Below are 20,130 nucleotides of genomic sequence, written 5' to 3' on the forward strand. Positions count from 1 at the left end.
GAACTATTGCTTGTGACATAGCAATGGAACAAAGCTTGATTTTCTCTAGACTTGTCTGCACAATCCCTTTCAGATTTGCTTGAGATTGGCCTACAAATTCAAAAGTTACCCAGGGGAAGAGAAGGGATGTGAAAGGATGACACTAAAACTAAAAGACCACCACCACTGTGGTATCATAGCCTTGTTTCCATAGAAAACCAGGCTAATAGCAGCAACTAAAAGGAACACTAAGCATGAACAATGATGAAATGAAGTTTATGATGTACTGAGGTTTATACGACGTAGTTGCTATGGGTAAGAAAATTTACTAAATTAGCAAGTCAAGTCCCCAACATAAAGATCTTTGAGCAACGCCATGCATACTAAGAACACACTCCTCTTCAAAGCCTGAAAACAACAGTTCTATTATCAACCACTTCTGAAAAGAACGGTAAGGTCAAAAAGGATGGGTAAGCAAGCAAAACTGCTGTATTTCTTTCTAAGAAATACTGCCTACACAAACAAGGTAGCAATTTCTCTTACACCTCTACTACAAGAGCATGGACATAATCGTTTGAAAGTATCATAACGTTCCTGTCCCTGAGGCCAACCATTTTACAAATACTGCATTTTTTCAAAAACAGATCTTTCAAGCATTAAGGGAGATAGAGACAGACAATATTGAGCTAGGTCTACTGACAATTAGCACATATCCTAAGGTTACATGGCAACTCTACACAGCAAGAGAAGAAAATTAAAATACTTCTGAAAGACGTTTGTGATCCTTAGTAGGATTTGCCCACTCAAGAAGAGAAAGAACATGAATGAATGTCAAGTCACTTAACACTAACACTATTCAACTGGATTTCATCTTTGCTACACCTTTATCAAGACCTACAAGATCTCATGTAAAAAACAAATAAGAAGGAACACATGCAAACTTTGTTAAGAACAGAAACTCCAGTGCCACTTCCTGAAAAATACTGAATTACTAATTATGAGAGTAGCATATTCTTCCCCTCAGACAGAATGAAATGGCAGCAAGTGGGACATGTATTGAATACAGTCTCCCTGCTGTAACACCTGCTCCCCCTCTTCAGAGCGTTGTTATTCTCCTATGAATCTCAATCTTCCTATTACGCCTCTTTTGCTGATCCCCTATTTCTTTGTTGGCTAAGTCCTCCTTATCCTCAAGAAAAAGGGTTAGTTTTAAATGCTACAAGCCAGAGATAGAGAGGAAGTAAAGTAGATCATTGTCTTTCAGCTAGAGAAGGAAGGTCTTCTGTTTTTCTGTATCCCTTAACATACACATTAACTCAACTCAAAGAAATGTCTGTAATAATATCACAGTGGTAAAGAACATGAGAAAGGCTTGATTTTCTGATTTTGATGGGCTCAGGAAGACTGTACATGCAATGGAAGAAACAGTTATGAGAATACTTATGATCACCAATGTACGATACAAGTCTTCGTATCATTGAGCAGATGAACAAACATACTGTGAAGAGACAAAAGCACATGATTCAGGTATTTTCAGATGCCGGAGGCTAGACGGGGGAGCATACAGCAGACAGGTAATTATATAAGATACAGACCTAACACTAGTTTATGGTAATAAATTTGACTGGAAGTGTAAATCCTTGCAATAACTACACAGTGATATTTAGAAATGAGGTGCCAACCTGAAGAATAGCTACTTAGATTTCCTTCAAAATCCTTCCTTATGTAGCCCTAACTTTAGTTATAGCAGCCAAAAACTGAATACAGAACTCCATTTGAAGAATTAAAACCAAACAAGAAAATCTACTCAATGAATATAGAAGATACTTAAAGTCACTTCCTTACAAAGGTGACTTGTTTTCTTAAGCCTGAAGACTGGGAATAAAGACCAAAGGCTTTTAGAAGAACACAGGAAAGTCACACTTCAATTCCGACAGATTTTTTTTCTTTTTTCTTAGTTGACCAGAGAATTGCCAGGCACAGGACTGCAGTTTCAAGAGTGCAACTGATACATACCAGAATCATAATGTAGCTAACAATGTAGAAAAAAGTCTAGGCATTTTAGCTTTCTAATGGCTCCCCCAGCTTTGCCTCAAACCAAGCAAAATGCACGGTCCAAATTAGAAATTAATCTACAGAAGTAATGTCTGCTGTATACTAGAAGGCTGAAAATGTACAAACCTACACCACATGAACTTTGCTGAAGGCTACATAGCTCCTAGACAGGCTGCGTCAAGAGAAGGAGCGAGCCATTTCGGTAATGGAACACAACGTGGGCTAGACTGGGCTACAGAAACGATGTAAAAAATACTGAACAAAGCACAGAGGAGACTTTTGAGGATGCACTAAGATGTACCCTTTTAGAGTCATCAAGCATTACTGTTATTTGCTTCTTAGCATTGCTTACCAATAGCTTTCAGTAAGGTAAGCAAACAAAGAGAGATTTCAGACTTCAGATGAAAAAAACCCACCAAAACCAAAATGGGAGCGAGTATGCAAGTATTGACATGTGATCCAGAACTCCCTTCAGTCCCCTGAAAATCACTAGAAAGGAAGCCTCATGGTAATTCTCATCAGCCCATCCATGGACTATAGAGGGACTCAAGCCTAGAAATGCTCATTTCCAGCAAGCTGGCATTTGTGAGTATCTGAGTATCCCCTGCAGTCACTGAAGGACTGTCGCCTGTCTGGAACAGGCTGTAGGAACATAGTGGTTTGAGTGGTTCAAATTATTCAAGGCCTGAAACTGGTTAGTCACCTTCTACCATTTCTTTAAAACTAACTAGAGAAAGAAACAAACCCCCCCATTTAATACCACCTACATTGCAACCTCTATTTATCTTCCTTTATATCCAGTTTTGTACAAACGTGGTTTGTTTTTTTTTTTTTTGTTTGTTTGTTTTGTTTTACACAACGCTAATTTTCACAACACTTTCTTGGAAGTTTTCACCTTCTTCCTGCTCGAAGTCCAGAAAAAACTTGAGAAAAATACAGGAGTATTGCAGGAGACTTTTAGAAATAATCTGGTACAGAAGAGCTAAAATGAAAAATAAATGAACAGCATTTCCCTCCCCCCCCCCCCAAGATGCATTCAGAACCAATAGCATCCTTCTCTGGGAAACAAAAAAAGTTTAAACTGGCTGAAAACTCAAACATTGCACCAGGAATTCATCCATACTGCCTCAAAGTGCAATACCCATTTTTCTGCTTTCTCTGTCCTAATGACACCACCTTTTGAAGCAGGCACAAGACTTTTTAAATAAGGAAAATATAATCCCAAGAACAATCTTAGAAGAAGAAAGTGGTGTCTGCACTGTCATGCTTTTCACTTGGCCTGAGACAAAAACGTGCATGGGAAATCCAAAAGATCTTAAAAGATATGTAAAAGTGCCAAAAATACCCTGAAAAGCAATAGATTATTTGTGCCTATTTAAGTGCATCATACATGAAACCCCGTTAAATAGTGGACTTAGCCATTCTAACACGGTTTGCATAGTATAAAATAGCACTGTCTCAGCAGTGCACAATATTCAGCACTGCAGGAGCTCTGTAATCTGATGTCTTCAATTTATTCCACAGAGACAGATTGTTAAATCACTCAGTATGTTTTTGAAGCAATTCAACTTAGATTACTTGATGAACATAATATGTTTATTTAAAAATACCTTCTATGAACACCATTTTCATGAACGTATTAACTGAAACCATTTTTTCCTCTCATAAATTATACCGCAGGTAAGTAACTCAGCCAACATGCCTTCCTAACAATATTCACACAGAGATAATGTGACAAAATCCCTTCAGAGGGATGGCATTACAACTACCATTCGCACTGAACTTTGACTTTCAAGAGACTTTTCAAGAAACTAGGCGAGCTATGATTCCAATCTCCTTGCTTACTATTGTTTTATTTTTTTCTAAAATGTAAGTTTTTTCCACTGAGTAGTATTTTAGTTCTTATTCATTTTGTATTCTTTAGTAAATTAGGAACGGTACAGTTCTTTTCTGAGGGCAGAAAATAAGCATTACTAAACAGGCCCTTCATTAATTCTTCAACGAAGAAATCCTTAGCATGTAATTAGTTTATCAGTTTAAGACTTATGTTTAAGTATTTTTCATGCCAATTCAGGAACACGCATTCTCAAAACATCAAAATTCAAGAAACCTACAGGGGTTTTTTTTTTTGTTTTTTTGTTTTTTTTTTTTTTTTGTTTGTTTTTTTTTTAAAAAAAAAAAAACCTTGCATGCATAATATTATCCCCTAGTAGCTTCTGTATGAAATTATGTTGTTCTGTCAGATGGGAGCCATAATGGCCTCATCCCTGCAGCAATCATTGTTAATATAAATCCCAAACATATTTCTATACTGTTCCAATTTACTCCAAGACGCTATTTTCCGTCTTGTCAAAATGACTGGAGATCAAAGGACCAAGATTTATAAGCTCAAAACTGACAAAATCAGTATTCTAAATATATATATGGCAATAGAGAGTTGCTAAATCTCCTGAATCTTTTAAATTAAAAAATATTGCCCATTCTGATGAAATTGCTTACAATGACTACAAGTAAAGATGGTGGCCATTAAGTTTTATCACAAGCACCTGAGGATCTGTTTGCATGCAATACAAAATGTTCCTTTATTCTCCTGAATTACTGACACTGGCAAATTAAAATGAAGTGGCTACATATGGCAGAAACAATCTTCACATTTACAAATATCCTGAAATATCACTAAATCATAAAAACGAAAGCTGTGGGTTATATATTATCAATGTTGCCTAATGCATTCCCAGCTCAGTTATTTGTAACAAATTTGTGTACAATGGACAAAATTGGCCATTTATTCTACAGCAGCAGCAGCTGGTTCTGGCACTGTGTATCATATCCAAAAATGAAGTTACAAGTCAGGAAAGCATAATTAACCTTTAAAATGCTGGAAGAATGAAAAATCAGATGAGCACCTTTAAGTAAAAATATCTATTAGAAAAAAAATGCTACTGAAACTCTCAGTATTCCCTTCAGTATTAGAACTGCTTTTTAAAATACCCTGTTTATAGAAAAGTAGTTGCTTAATGTGGAAATCAAAACAATCTAGAAGACATTGTACAGTAGGAGCCATGAACCTGCATCTGATTATTTTAAGGGCTTGACTGATCCTGGATGTTATGGTAAATGAGGACAGCTGTTATATTACCTCTACTGAAATCTCATTACGATGAAGAAAAAACAACCCACAAGGACCTTTCACTGTACTAGCCTAAGATAAAGTATAAAAAATGGTTTATCATGTGCTCTTAATACTTAAATTATATTTCCAAAGCAGGTGTAGTAACCAATAGTCCTTAAATGCTAATTATCATATGCATTTATTAAACCAACATAAACCCTTCAATGTTATGCAACACTTCAACTGAACAAACTTAAAAATATATTTCTAAATATCACATATTTATTCCTGTCTTCCAATAACCTTTGAGATTTTTTTTTTTTTTTAAATCTTTAATGTAATTTTAGAACTGCACTCTCAATTTTAATGTTCATTCAGTTCACTTTGGCAGTATTTCATGGATGCAGCCTGAGGCTATAGGTAATGGAACATTACTCACTATGATAGCCAGATTTCTTCTGCATGGCGGTTACAGGGCAATCTTTATGAGCCAGAAGAAGCTGTTTCAGCTGTGCCACTTCATTTCTCAGCAGGGTGACTTCATTCTAAAGGAGAGGAAAGTTATGTACTTTACCAGGCTCAAACTACACACATTTTGAAGGTAAGTATTAAGTTTTATAGGATTTTCAGTTGTTCATTTAGGGGCAGATAAAATACAAGAAATTTCCATTTGGTATATATTACAAAAATATATACAATTCTTTTATCTCGGAATACTTAAATATTAGCTGAAACTTGACTAACTTTATTTAATGATTTTCTTAAACTAGGAAATGCTTTTTTGGAAAATACAACATATGTTTTTCAGTTTGCAGATGCAGAGTCTACATATAGTCTCATTCATATGATCCAGCTACCGTAAGACTCTTCCACAAGGTTGTGTGATGAATTCTAATCAGAGCAAACCTACATTTAACTACCCACATTTTAACAGATGCCACAGCCAACATTAAAAAAATGGTTAAAAAAAAAAATCAGCCAATGCAGAATGATTTTTGGTGACTATATTTGTACTTGGACTTTGAAAAAGAAAATCTCATGTAATGCAAAACAATTTAGTAAATGTCTGTTGATTTCCATATTAATTTTCTCTTTGGCAACCATACATAAACATGTTGTATGAAGGAATAATTGATAATAATGACACAATCCTAAAATGTCAGCTTATGTCACTAAAGTGGAGTGTAATCTAGGAGACAGCACTTGCAGAATCTAGTGACTGGGTTCATTTCCAGGCTGTGCCTTTCCACTATTGGGTGACCTTGAGCAAGGTCATTTTACTTCTTTGTGCTTCAAGTTCCCCATTTGTAAAATGGAGGGCAGTGATACTTACCTTCCCTGTAAAGCAGTTTGATATCTACAGATGAGAAGTGCTACATAAGTGCATTATATATGACAATCCAAATTAAGAACGGTATGGTGTTTTGATAGATCCATTTTCACTTAAAATAGTAGAAAAATGTTTATGTAACTACAGAATCAAGTTATCTGTAATGCTTTGTGATACATGTATCTTGACACAATATATGCTTTTCATGGGTTAATTTCTTTTAAATAGAAATCCTTTCCATTGATACTTGAAGTTAGTTAAACTGTAAGAACCATGGCACATTAGCATAGTATACCACACATGACATAGTTGTTTGGTAAATGCATATGTTTATGCATTTGAGAGCAAGTTAAAGAAAAAACACAGGAAAATTGGATTGCAAATAAAATTATGTGGGGAAAAAACCAAGAGAAAGACAATCTAGTTACTTGCAAGCTAGAAATAAGGCAATGCAGTCAGAGAAGAGATTAATTATAACTAAAAGGATTCCAAAATAAGGAAAACAATTTTTAAAGAACAGAATTTATTAGGTTTAATTACACTAAGTAACATAGTTTATAACTACTGCAACTAAAATACCAGATTTTTAAAAGAAAAGGTCCTCTGTGTCCTCTCTCTCCATTTAAGAGACAAAAAATTTCAAGCCTTTATGCCTGCAAAATCCTCTTAAACTATTAAGGACTACTTTTCTATTCAGCCATTTTATTGTGCCAAATATCCCTCTTAGAAACTTTGTATTTAGAACAAAAACAAGAGCTGAAGCAAAGCCAACATCTGACTTCACGGATGTTTCTAATGAAAGAAAAATGTGATTGCAAACAAAAAAAAGGTTATAATGAAAAAAAACCAACCAAAAACCCCACAAAATCTCTACTAGCTGGCATTACATGTCCTGAAATCTTGGGCTGTTAAGAAATCACACTACTTCTGCATCCAGCTCTCAGTCTCCTCTTAGTTCACCATGTTATTTACTGAGGAGCCACAAATCTGGATGCCAAGCAGGCAGCTGCACAAAATTGACATAGTTGAGAGAAAAAGAAAGTGCTGATGTAGTTTTGAGACATTTCTTGATAATCTACAGAAGCAGCAATGTCCAAGAATATGAAACATACTTCCGTTAGTTTAAAGGAACGTTGGCAAAATAAGTGATCAAATCAGGAAAAGGTTTTCAGAAATTTTCTACCTTCATCTCCCACATTTTAAGGAAGAATTTCATACACAAACAGCATATATGAGTATGAAGTCACTGTTCATCAGTGTTAGTAAAACAAATGTTTATGAAAAAATTTTGAAAAGGCAATTTACAGATTAATGTCAGTTGTATTATAAATACTAAGAATTTTGCTAACAGAAATAGAAAAAGCAAATATATTTTCTTACATTAAAGCAGATTTGAAAAAAATGGAACAGCATTCCTATACTAAAAAAGTTGAGGTATTCTCATTGAATACATAGCTAGCATTGTTAATAACATGAGCACTGTTTGCAAACAGTGCCATATGCAATGCACAAATAATTCCTGAAAGTAGAATAAATTACTTCTGCTAGACACGTGGTACGTGGAATGTCACAGAAAGGCAATTCATGGTTGCCATTTACCTATTACCAGTGAGAACCACTTCTGACTGGTAATAAAGTGGGGTTGTTAGAACCAGCTCCTATACACATTGTAGTTTTCTTATAGTGTATGACAATAGAAAGTCTTTCCATCTCATTCGAAATATGTTAACATGTGGTGGTCTTTATGGAAAACAGGCTAACAAGAAGAAACACATGGAATAAACACTTCAACCGTTGGCATGAAGAAAGATTATTTCGAGTTTTCGCACTGGAAAGTCCTCCTCGTTAATGAGATATCAAGTCAAGTGTAGGCATCAACATTTTTTAAAATAAGCATGAAATATACCTCACATGCTGTCTAGAAAGATTTTTATGTTCCCACATTTCAAAATGTGCTAACATTAGAAAGCAGGTTTCTGGAGGAAAGCATATCTATTTTTACCTGCATTCCATTTTCAAAAGATACTTGTATTCTTACGAAGGTATACCATGTAGTATACAGTATGTTCCTCTATATCTGCCTATTTCTCCCTGGATCCAAAATGCGTATGTAATAGTGGGACATTAATCCTTACATTAATCCACCTAAACGTTAATCTTTACTCAGCAAAGTGTGGGACAGTATTTGTGAGGTATTATTTACCAAAACTATAATCAGAGACAGGTAGATGCAACTTATGGGGACAGGGGATTGTCTGTAGCTGAGTTAAACACCACTCTTCCTGTTTCTTTTTGGATAACTTCAACAAGATATCCCTGTATGGATAAGGACCTTTACTTACAGGCATTTCTTTCATAGTTTAGCCTTCCTAAAGCAGCATTAATACCAACTGCCACTGACTGCTGATCCTTTAAGACCTACAATGACCCCGTGAGGAAGACAGGCCATTCTTCTACTAATACTTTGCCGTCTAAGATTATTAAAGCAACAGGGACCAAATAAAGACCGTATAATGAACTTTGGCATCTGATCCTGCAATATGATTGCGTGGCCACCGGGGACACACTGTCAATGCTTCCTCAACAGCCCTGCAGTATTGCGCAAGGCACAGAGGCAACACAACGTGGTACATAAAATTTAAGATCAATAAACAAGTCAACATATTAGTAGAAAACACAGTCCACAAAAATCAAACAGTAAATAAAAGGTTGGAAGCATGAAAAAAACCTTACATAGCAGAGCCTATAACAAAGACAGCCAACCTAACTTAAATGTTATTGGCATGATGTAATAGACGGAAATTTTCCCTTCAGCAAAAATTTGGAAAAAATGCTTAAAAAGGAAATTAAATTAAAACATTTAAAAGAAGAAAGTAGGCAGAAGTTAATCTACAGAAAGCTGAAAACTACGGAACAAAATATACATCAACCAAGTAAACCTCTTTAAAATCTGTATGTACTGTTCGAGAGTCCCAGTCTTAAAAGCCTTGACATTGACATTAGAAGCTTTGACATAGATATTACAAGAAAGACACTAACTGCATTGAAAGAAGTCAGAATTGTTACGTGAAGCAATGCAATGCAGTCATTTTGATATTAACCTACTTTTGGGAATGTGACATCTCGGTAAATTCAGCTAGGCAGGTCATTTAGATATTAAACAAAATATGAACTACTAAACCCTAACACTCAGTCTATAAAACTGTACTAAGGCAAAACTCCAAACTTATTAAATTTACTATTAAATATAAAGTAAGTAAGCATGGGTCATTACTGCCCACTATGCTGATCAGCTGTGTTAGCCTGTCAAGTGAAGAATTACTATGGAAATACAGAATTGATTAATGTTTTCACATAAAGTACAGTTTAATTATTTCTCTGACATTCAATTTTCTTTACAAGTCATTCTGTTCTTCACAGTTAACGGTTTTGCTTTTGGCAGACCGTAAGAAAATTCTTCTTCTTGAATTCACTATTACAGAGTTAACTCTTTGAAATCTGGAAATCCTTTGGTTATGGTACTTACATCATTTTCGGTTATAAAAATTGGTATGTATAAGTTAAAGGCAGTTCACATAATACCAAAAATTACTTTCACTAAGAAAAGTGAAATATAGACCATCTTTTTTGTTCTTTGTTTTTCTTCCTGTAGATCTGCCTTCACTTGTTTCGATTATTTAACCTATAGTGCTACAAACCATTTTGTAATTAATGGATTTACAATGAGGACTGTGACTCTATTAAAGGAATGTGTCTAAAGACTGTCAACAGGTATGAGAAGACGATATATTTGCAAGAAATTTAACTAATGCTGGTGCACAGTTTCGTAATTCTTGGAACACAGTAAATGATTTCACACTGCGTGCTTAGGTAGGAATTTCTTACATTTTGCAGTCTGGGATGCTGAGTATTTTTAAAGACATGAACACAACTGATACACTGTCATTTCGATTACATGACAAAAAGTAATCTCAACATGCCCTACTTTCCTGTTGTTCAAGCTGGGACATTATCAAACAGCATGAAAGAGGAGTTTTAATAGGAAGGAAAAGATCTGTGAATTTGCTCAGTGAACAGCTCTGATGAAAGAACAAGAATTGAAACGAAATTTCAAGTATCAAAATACTTTCCATTGCATTTTCTAAATGAATGGTTCATGTAGGAAATGACATCATTTTTCCTTTCTGTAATTCTCAAAATAAAGCTTTTATACTTTTTATTTTGAAACAATACTTTGTGCCAATTCTCATGTGCTGCTGGAAAACATTAAGAAAGTATGCTTTAACATTTAATAGTAGTTTAAACAAAAGGGTCATAGATAGTTCTACAGGGGGAAAGTGTGTCCACATGACAACTTTCCAACAACCGACAACCTCAGATGAGGTGGAAAAATGACTGGCAACATACACTAGACTACCCTCTTACAGTATACTTCCCTCACTATAGGATTTACACACACTGGGAGGGCAGTGTGGTGAAATTTGCACTGCCACTGCCTGTGCTGTACCTGTTCTGTGGACAAAAGAGGCCTTCAGTTTCCAGTGATGTCAATCTGGCACCTTTCACGAGCACTACATTCACTTTAAAGGAAAAAAAGTGAAGTTAAAAAGAACCAAAGGAAATCAAACCAAACCTTATTTAAATAACTCAGGCTGTGATACAAATTACTAAGAGCAAGAAGATGTTTTTAAGGTAAGGCTATTACTTTGCTAATAAGCCTTTACTCCAACATATCTTGTCATCCTTGTTTAGTATCACAGTCTGAAAGTTATTTAAAATGGACAAAGGACAAAAGGGCATGATCCTAAAGTTCACACATCTTGAAATCTGAGTATTCTCTTACATTCTTATTTTACTGGTATATGCAATTAATGCCAAATTTTCAATTCTGACCTGAGCCACCAGTTACAAAACCATTTCTATTTCAGATTTCATGCAAAGTTTAAGTCCCATTGATCCAGGATCACTGTCTAAGAATCAAAAAACTTACGCATTTTTACTTGAAATAAAAAGTATACCTGTAACTGGCCATTTAGTGAGCTCAGGTCCTCAGCTTTTTTCTCCAATGACTGCACCCAGACTTTCCGCTTCTGTCGGCATCTGGAAGCAGCAGCCCGGTTTCGCTCCAGGAACTTTCTTCTTTTCTCATCAGGGTCTTCATTGGCAGCTCTTCTTCGCCGACCACCTGTATTTGGTGTTTGTGGTGTAGGCTGAGCTGGTGATGCCTGAAAACAGTAACAAGTATTAAAGTTATCAGTGTAATACTATTAATAACTTAAGCTACAGCACTAGTATGAGTACACGTCACATCTTGAGAAAAACATTCACAACATTTCTAAATATATTCAGGTTATACACATTTATTTTGTGGAAAGCTATGTCATTTAACTCTACAGCTACATTTTAAAATATTTTACTGTATTTACACTCCTCACCATGTTACATTAACATGTAATATTTTAATCATGGCTTTAGCTTTGGTTTAAAATTGCACTAAAAGAAGCCACTCACTTCAAAGAGTTAAATTTATATGACATTTATATTTGGCAACTGAATAAAGTCTGGAAGCAATACTTCTTTAGATGGACTCTCAGACATTCTTTTACTGATTCTGATAACACAAATATTTACAAAAGGTAAACTTTACTCTTTCACCCAAAATAGCCTTTAAAAGTTACATTCAGCAGGAAATAAATTTTCTACTTTTGACCCTTCCCACAAACCTAGTCACAACTGAAATACTACACAATTGTTTACACCCAATATGTAGAAGCTGTTTGACAAATGCTGTCAATACTGATACTCACTGATCCCTAGATCTCCAGACAGCAATTTCCTACTTGTTGATGTGTTCCCCACCACTGCATACCAATTTCCCTTATATCCACCCACATATTATGACAGGAACAAAATATTTCAGTATTTTAAATTATACATTATACTCCTTTCACAGCTGTATACAGACCCTAGGCAAAGATCTAATGAATTATGATAACAATATAATGGATCTTAAAATCCTTTCAAGGGATAGGATAAACAGAATATAACTGTCTCTGTGACGTATTCACCAGTGCACCTGCACATTCAGCCTAGCACAGTAAGAAAGTTTTATTTTTAATTTAAAAACTGCGAACACTTACCAGTTGGCCTATCAATTTGGCATAAATTCTAGATAGCTAATAATAAAAAAACCCTGGGAACTCAAATCAGCCTTTTAGGAATGAAACACTTGTAATTCTTTTTTTTTTTTTTTTAAATCCTAATTATAAAGTAACCACAAAATAACCAAACAGCAAGCTTTTCATTTTGAAAATTTTGCTATCTAGTATTATGAAAATACTCTTTAAAAAACTTAAGGCTGCTGTTCTCCCATACTACCTTAAGAAGGAGATCATTTTTTACTGGGTAACTTTTCTCCTCTTTTTGCTCCAAACATATTTGTTTTGATACATTATTTGATCACTGGCCAGTCTAAGAATCTGAGGGCTTTCACTGCTGATGCAGGTCCTTCTGGGCCAAGCATGTAGCTTTTATAAAATTGGTATTATGCTATGAATTCTGAAAATACTCTTAGAGAATTTTAAAAGCATTTTGCAAACACATCCCAACAAGTTTTTTGAAGTAGAACAGCAGCAATCCTCCAGGATTCACCCATGGAAGTATCTCTTTCCTCCAGCAGCACTCCCACTTCCAGTTTGACTCAAGAGTTCTTGTCTTTTATTCCCTTGTTCTCATCTATCATCCCAAAGGGACAGCACACCATTCCTAAACTCAGAGCCCCTCTTTCAGTACCTGGAATTACACAGTACACTTAATCACATAGCTGAGACTTTCTTTGTGGCAGCTCAGTAGAGACCCTTCAAGCAAATTAACGTAAGCATGATACCCGATGCAGTTAAAATTCTTAAGTGTTTATAATCTAAAACATTAAACATGCAATACAAATTAAAAATAAAAGCACTTATTTTTTTCAAATATACGTTAACCAGTTGTACAATTTTCAGTTACCACAGAATTTCCTGTTAACGCACTGCAGTAAGTAGGAGGACTTAGTTCTAAATTTGAGCAGGTAGATAAGACCTATTTTGAAATTATCATGGATAATACATTTTAGAAGCATTTAAGAACATGTAAGAACTATAAACATTTTACTGCTACAGAACTATTTACTTCAAGAGGAGTCTGTAGCTCATGTTAACCTCTATTTTACAAATCAAGAGTAAAGTAAAAAGATTTTTTTGCATAACAATGAAGGGGGCAGAAAGCACATGTCCATTCTGTTGTCATACCGGTGTTTCAGTTGTTGAAGTTGCAGGTTGTTGTAGTGATTGTGGTCGTGGTTCCTCTGACTGAGTCCTAACCAACCCACTTGGATGTCCCTTGGCAGTATCTCCATTTGTTACCTGAGGGTGCTGCTGGGTCAAGGCTGCTTTCAATCTCTGCAACCAGGAAAAAAAGAAAGAAGAGAAAAAAGGAAATATTTTATTATGCTAACTTCAAGAGTTATTAACGGTTTATATTAGTAGTTCTCTTTTGGAAACAGGAGCTCCAAGTCTAAAATAGCTGTTTCTTTTTACAGGCTTTCAACAGTGATCTAGGCATATACCTACTAATAGGTAACAATTTCTTGCAAGCATGACAATAGCAATGAGGCTTTACATAGCATCTCAGAAAGAGAAGGATGGTAAGCTGTATAGAGAAGTAAACAGAAAACCTCCTTCGTGATGAACTGTGCCCACAAAGGGATGTCTGGAAGGCCATGAACAAACAGTTGCTGAGGTTGGTATTACATAAGGCACAGATCAGAAAGAAAACAACCACACGAGGGAAAATAGGTAAAAAACAGAACACAAACTTCTTTCCATTTTAAAAATTCTGGTGCTCTCTATCCATTTTTAAAGAGTTCGTTATGACGCCACTTTTTCATGGTCTTTACAAATACTCACCTCTACAATCGTTCCTATGAGTAATTATTATATGAAAGCCAAGGTCTTTGCTGAAACATCTCAGTAATGCACAAAATAATAACAAGCTTCAGGTTCTGTGTAAAGATTAGCTTTTATTTATATAGAAATATGCAAGGTAACTGTTAGGGCATGCTATTTTACATTAAAAAATTGCCAAAATGTTTGAAGTTTTTTCTTTATTGTATACAGCCGCTACAAAGAACAGTGACTTCAAATTTCAGCTGTATATAATACATTCAAGAGTTACTGACAACTTGATAAGAGTATTTTACAGCATTTTATTGACTATCTTTTGAAAATTATTCTCACTCAACTGTTGGTGGAATCTATTAAAACTATAAGAGATAACATATTCTATTTACAACAAATTCTTAATCTTAAGTGATAAAAGATCATACTAACTTTCAGTAGATACAACTGCTTGTAATTCCAGATTCTTTCTTCAAGTTTCATTAATGTTGTGTAATTTATCATGAAATTTTCTGTGTTACTCAAGAATTAACCTTACTAGACAAATGGTATTAAAGAATGTTTTTCTACTGAGCACTGGATTTTTAAAGACTCTAATACAAGTTTAAGAAAAGATTAACGACTTAATACATGACAGTTTATGAAAACTCCGATAACTCGTATTATCATATTTTGGAATATGAACAAAGTATTGCCGAAGTACTAATATTAATAGAATGTCTTAAAAATGCTGGAGCTAGGCTGCATTTGGCCAGCTCAAAATAAGCAGGCAACTTTGCACCTATGAATGTAGACATCCTCTATAAACTGTAATACCCAATGTCTCTCAATAATTAGGTCATTGGGATATAGGGACAGCTCTTTCCTATCTTCTATGACGATAGGCTTTCCTGGATGCTATTTTACAATTAGGACAACAGACTGCAGATTACCTCTGTCAGGACTGCAAAAAATCTTCAGGTCTGCAATACAGCAAGTTATATCAACTATCAAATCCATATAGTTGGCTGTAGCATCTAACCACCACCAGTAGATATCCCATTTGAGGACTACAAAGAGAACCGAGCAACTCCAACATCCCTCTGGCTGACTTTTACAGAATATTTAGCCAGTGACTTCTGTCGTAAGTCTCTTTCGCAGTGACTGCTCTAGATTGAACGTAACGGCACACATTACTCCAAATAGGGGCTGTTAAAGTGTACATAAAAATTCAGTGTTAACGAAGTTCTGTTCCCCACCTCATTTTTGTATCAACTTTGTAAGTTACCCGGAATGAAGAAGGTGCTTTCAGAAAAGGACACAAGACACATTTACCCAGTGCTCAGCTCTAACAAGAAGAATTTAGAATAGCTGTAGGCCTTAGGGCAGAATGACAAAATTTTTTAAGATAACATGCCTGTAATTCTTAGCATATGTACAGTACTCTGAAAATGCTAAGCCCTTCAGTAGTTGTTTTAACTCTGTCTTTACAGCATGAAAACAAACTCAAGAATCAATTTCTACCTTCCTAATTCACCTCGGAAAAACAAGCTAACCAAAAAATTTCAATCCCTGTCTCCAGCTAAACAAGCGCAGAAAGACTTAAGTGTTTTCTAATTGCCTGACTAAAATTAGTAAAATCAAACTCTATGCTCCAATGACAACAATTGAAAGGTTGATAAGATGATTTCCATACCACCCTCCTTTAAATTGTAACTAATCCGGGTCATTGAATGGTAAACTTTTCTACACTACCACCAGGACAACCAGGAAGACACATCACTTCAACAATTTTTTTTTAAAAAGTGATTTGAAAGAAAGTAGCAAGTATTTAATGGTAATATGACAATTTTATCCAATATCCTTTCCATAAGTTATTAACATCTGATTTTTCACAATGTATTTTCATTTATTATCTGAATTACTTGAGAAGTATTTCTTGTATCATAACTTGCTGTTTAGCAGTATGTGACAAACGTTCAGGAGTCAAAAATCAAGACAGTAGTGACAGGACAAATTAGTTGTAACAAATTAGTTACAATGTGTCTATTTTAACTGCTGCTGAGGTTTTAAAGGGTATGCTCTCTTTTATTTCAAGCCATCATTCTAGGAGATTTTTAAAAGTTACTGTCTCAAAAATTACTCAACCAAGACATAGTAACTTACTGTATATACACTCCTCTTCCACTGCCATGAGAAGTAAAAATGATTAGATTTCATCCAACTCAAGTGTCTGAATATGTAAATTCAGTGATGACAAGCTAACTTCTAATTTTCATGGCAGTGGAGCATAAACATTTATACAGTAAGTATGTGTATGGCCAGAGTGTCCAATCTACTCTGCTTATGATTGCATGAGCAAATCTTGATGTAAGCATTCTCCACAAAAACACTCCTAAACAGTAGCCTATGAACTCCTAGAAATGCTTTGTAGCATTTGCTTAAAGTCAGTTACTTAAAGTTTCACTACCGTATCCATTTCATTAGTGAAAGAGAGCCCAAGTTCAGAAGATCTGGCAGATGAAACAAAACTAACTGGGGTTTGTTTCATTTTTTTAATGTGCACATAAGTAACTTATTGTCTAACTCCATTCTTTCTACTTCTGCATTTCTGTGTTAAAAAGTATTTGCAAAGTTAACATAAAAAGAAAGTAAGTTTGTGCTATTAAATTTGTATATTTTACATTTAATTTGAAAAGGGCAGTAGAAAGTGAAGGAAATAGCACAATCCTATTTACATTATAAAAGAACTACATCAGGCACAGTGTATGTGCCAACAGTCAAACCTTCCCTATTGTAATGCTAACATTTAAAGATTATAATTTTGTAAATTTGTAAGTAAATAAACTCCTTTTGAAAATTACATTGTTAAATGTAATGTACTATGGAAACAGAAAAGAATTGTTTTGAGTTTTTGTATTAAAATACAAAAAATAGGATTTAATACAAAAAAGTATTTACTACTTTAAAAGTCAAAATTCAATTATGATTAAAATTATGCACAAATGGAGAAATATTGTGAAAATCTGAGGAATAGCTACAGATTTTCACAAGATATCCAGTTCATGTATTTAAAAGGTTTCATATTTTAGAAGGCAATGCTGGAGTAAAATACCATATGGATGTTGTGCTTCATGTGAGTAGTGAGATAGCTACCCCAAATATGATGAGAATCTCAGTTTTATAAATCAAGTATATTGAAACAAATATTAGAATAAATGTATATAAGCATTATTATGTGGGGAAACCTGATGACAACCAAGGTTTGTTTGATATTATTTGGTTATTAGAGACAAACTAAAAGTGGTATTTTCAAATAGCTTAATAGCTTTTAAAGTCTTTATTAGCAAGGTTTTATTGTTCACGTATATCCTTGAAAACAAATCCTCAATACATCTGTCAAAATTTGGTAGGACTAGATCATTCCGTCAAGAGCTCACAGAAACAAGATAATATTCTCCAGAAACAATTTGTGAAAAACTCAGATCCATATTTCATATCTGCCACAAAAGCTCATCAGAGTAATAACCCTCCTTCTCCTGGGTGTTATCCTACCATCTGCTGCTCTATTACTTATCTTTATTTTGCAACTAATTAACAGCATAATCTTCTAAATTCAGCAAGTTAATTATCATTATTGTGGTCTTTGCAGCATCATCAGTCCTTATGAAGTCTTGTCTCTCCACCCCCAGAGAACATATGAAAATGAAGTAGGTTGTGAGAGGGTCTGTTTCTTTGGAGTAGGCTCATTAGGTGTTTGCTGATTAGCTCGGCATGCAGAGAGACAGGTCAGAAGAATTCTGCTGAACACAAGGTCCCATGCCGGGCTCCAGCAAGTTAATGTCAGTTTCTGAACATTTGCCAAGCTGCCCTCTGTCACTTCTCAGTAGAAACCTCCTGCAGAAAGCCACTGGTTGCCCACTGTGTGCAAAGTATTTCTCCGATTGTGACAAAAGGTTTTATGTGGGTAGCAGGAGACTGAGGGAAACATTCAGTGTTAAAGCAGCTTTTAAGTTCTTCAGAAACTTCTGCAATCCATGCAGAAGCATCTGAACATTAAGTTTGCACCCACAAGCTGTACGCTCAAAAAAAGGATGTTTTACAACTAGGAGTAGCTCATGGCTCATATTTCATATACAGAATGCATACAATTACAGATCTTCTCACAAAGAGATCAGAAGCAATCCTGTAATATTTAGAATCATGCATCCTTATCTTAGTAAAGAAGTATTTTTGTTTTGTGTTTGTTTTTTTTTTTTTAAACACAGCTATTGCATCTACTTCTAAGCCTCTCTAAAATACCACAAAACTGACTTATGCATTTGATTTTACTTAAGTATGTGGAAGTTAGTTTCTTTAGCTTAACAACGAAAATGGAGTCACGTCAGAAAAACTAACAATTTTTATTAGGTGTGCACAGAAATCTGAAACTCATTTTCACTCCTATTGAATGTCATTCTCAGTATAAGATACAAGGATATTTTCAAAAGAATAGCAGTAAAAGACAGCTTGTGTCTGAATAAAATCTCTAGTCATATTTCACTCCAGTTCTACAAGCAATAGGAGAAAAAGGATCCAAGAATGTTCAAAACTATAGTAACAGTGCCTTTCACAGGTGTGAATGAAACAGCTATGTTCACTACAATAACTTCAGTATTGCACAATGAAATTAAAATGCTATCTAATTTCACGTAATTAACCCATAGCACTGAAACACATACACTGAAACACTATATGTTTCAGTGCTGAAGTAGACACACTCTTCCACTAAATTTCAGCTGTTTCAGTCGAGAGCTTCTTGCAATAATATCACCAATCACAAGGATCTGGCTCCCTGCATAGCCAATTTTTTAATTTTTGTCTCTCATGTTTGGGTTTTGGTTTTTTTTTCTTTTTTTTGTTTATGACTTTTTTTTTTTTCCTCCCAGTCATTATTCCTTGCAGTTGGTATATATTTTTTCTGTCTGCTATTTTTCTCAATGAACCTGTTCTCACATGCAACTGACCCTCTGTGGAACTCATGTGATCATTTAGTGTCAGGCAACTTTAATGGTAACCAGAGAAAAGAGCATTTCAGCAAAGAACAGAGTTCTAGAAGTGACATCTCAGTAACTTGCTTCATATTAATAACCAAAACTGCCATGCTGAAGGAGTTTCGACACTTCAGACTGAAAACTTTATCAAATGTAGAAATAAATATACAGTTCTGATTATTATGCATTAGGCTTGGACACTCTAATCTAAAAACACTTTCAAATGCCGTAAGAGTATGCCCATTTATGAACTGAAAAAAAAGTCTCCAAAAGCTGTCCACAGTGGGGAAAAAATACCCAGCAAATATATTAGTTCCCTTATCTTTAAAGGGTTTTAAGACTTCTAGGATAGCTGAAGGAAAATTTTAATTGTGTTATAGGAAGGCATCCTTTGCCTATTACCAGAGACGTCTTCTGACGGTTATTTTAAGCTTTAGCTTTTAGAAATCAAAGTGTCAGTTTGTTTTACTAAAGTTCATTTGTGATTTTATATAAAATAATATATGATGCTCTGTGTACAATTTGGTATATACAACTCAGAAGGAAAGAAGAGGTATACATCCAAATAGAAGAAAAGTGTGTTTTTCCCACATTAATAAAAATATAGAAATTAAGTTCCCCCAAACCATATTTAAATAATTAAACTCCACAGCATTAGGAAATAATGGCACTACAATCTCTAACTTGATTTTTATCAAAGTAGTT

General features: G+C 34.7%; 1 protein-coding gene across 2 annotated transcripts in view; it reads right to left on the minus strand.

Moving 5' to 3' along the window:
* ATF2 (activating transcription factor 2) overlaps positions 1-20,130 on the minus strand; it is a 43,163-nt gene that overhangs the window by 3,769 nt on the left and 19,264 nt on the right. For both annotated transcript variants that reach the window (XM_059820043.1, XM_059820044.1), the window contains 3 exons: positions 13,766-13,915; positions 11,495-11,701; positions 5,586-5,691 (listed from right to left, as the gene is read on the minus strand). In XM_059820043.1, the coding sequence (XP_059676026.1) occupies positions 5,586-5,691; positions 11,495-11,701; positions 13,766-13,915 (463 nt within the window). The remainder of the gene's footprint in view (positions 1-5,585; positions 5,692-11,494; positions 11,702-13,765; positions 13,916-20,130) is intronic.

The sequence above is a fragment of the Gavia stellata genome, chromosome 8 (assembly GCF_030936135.1).
Source record: "Gavia stellata isolate bGavSte3 chromosome 8, bGavSte3.hap2, whole genome shotgun sequence".
Taxonomy (NCBI): domain Eukaryota; kingdom Metazoa; phylum Chordata; class Aves; order Gaviiformes; family Gaviidae; genus Gavia; species Gavia stellata.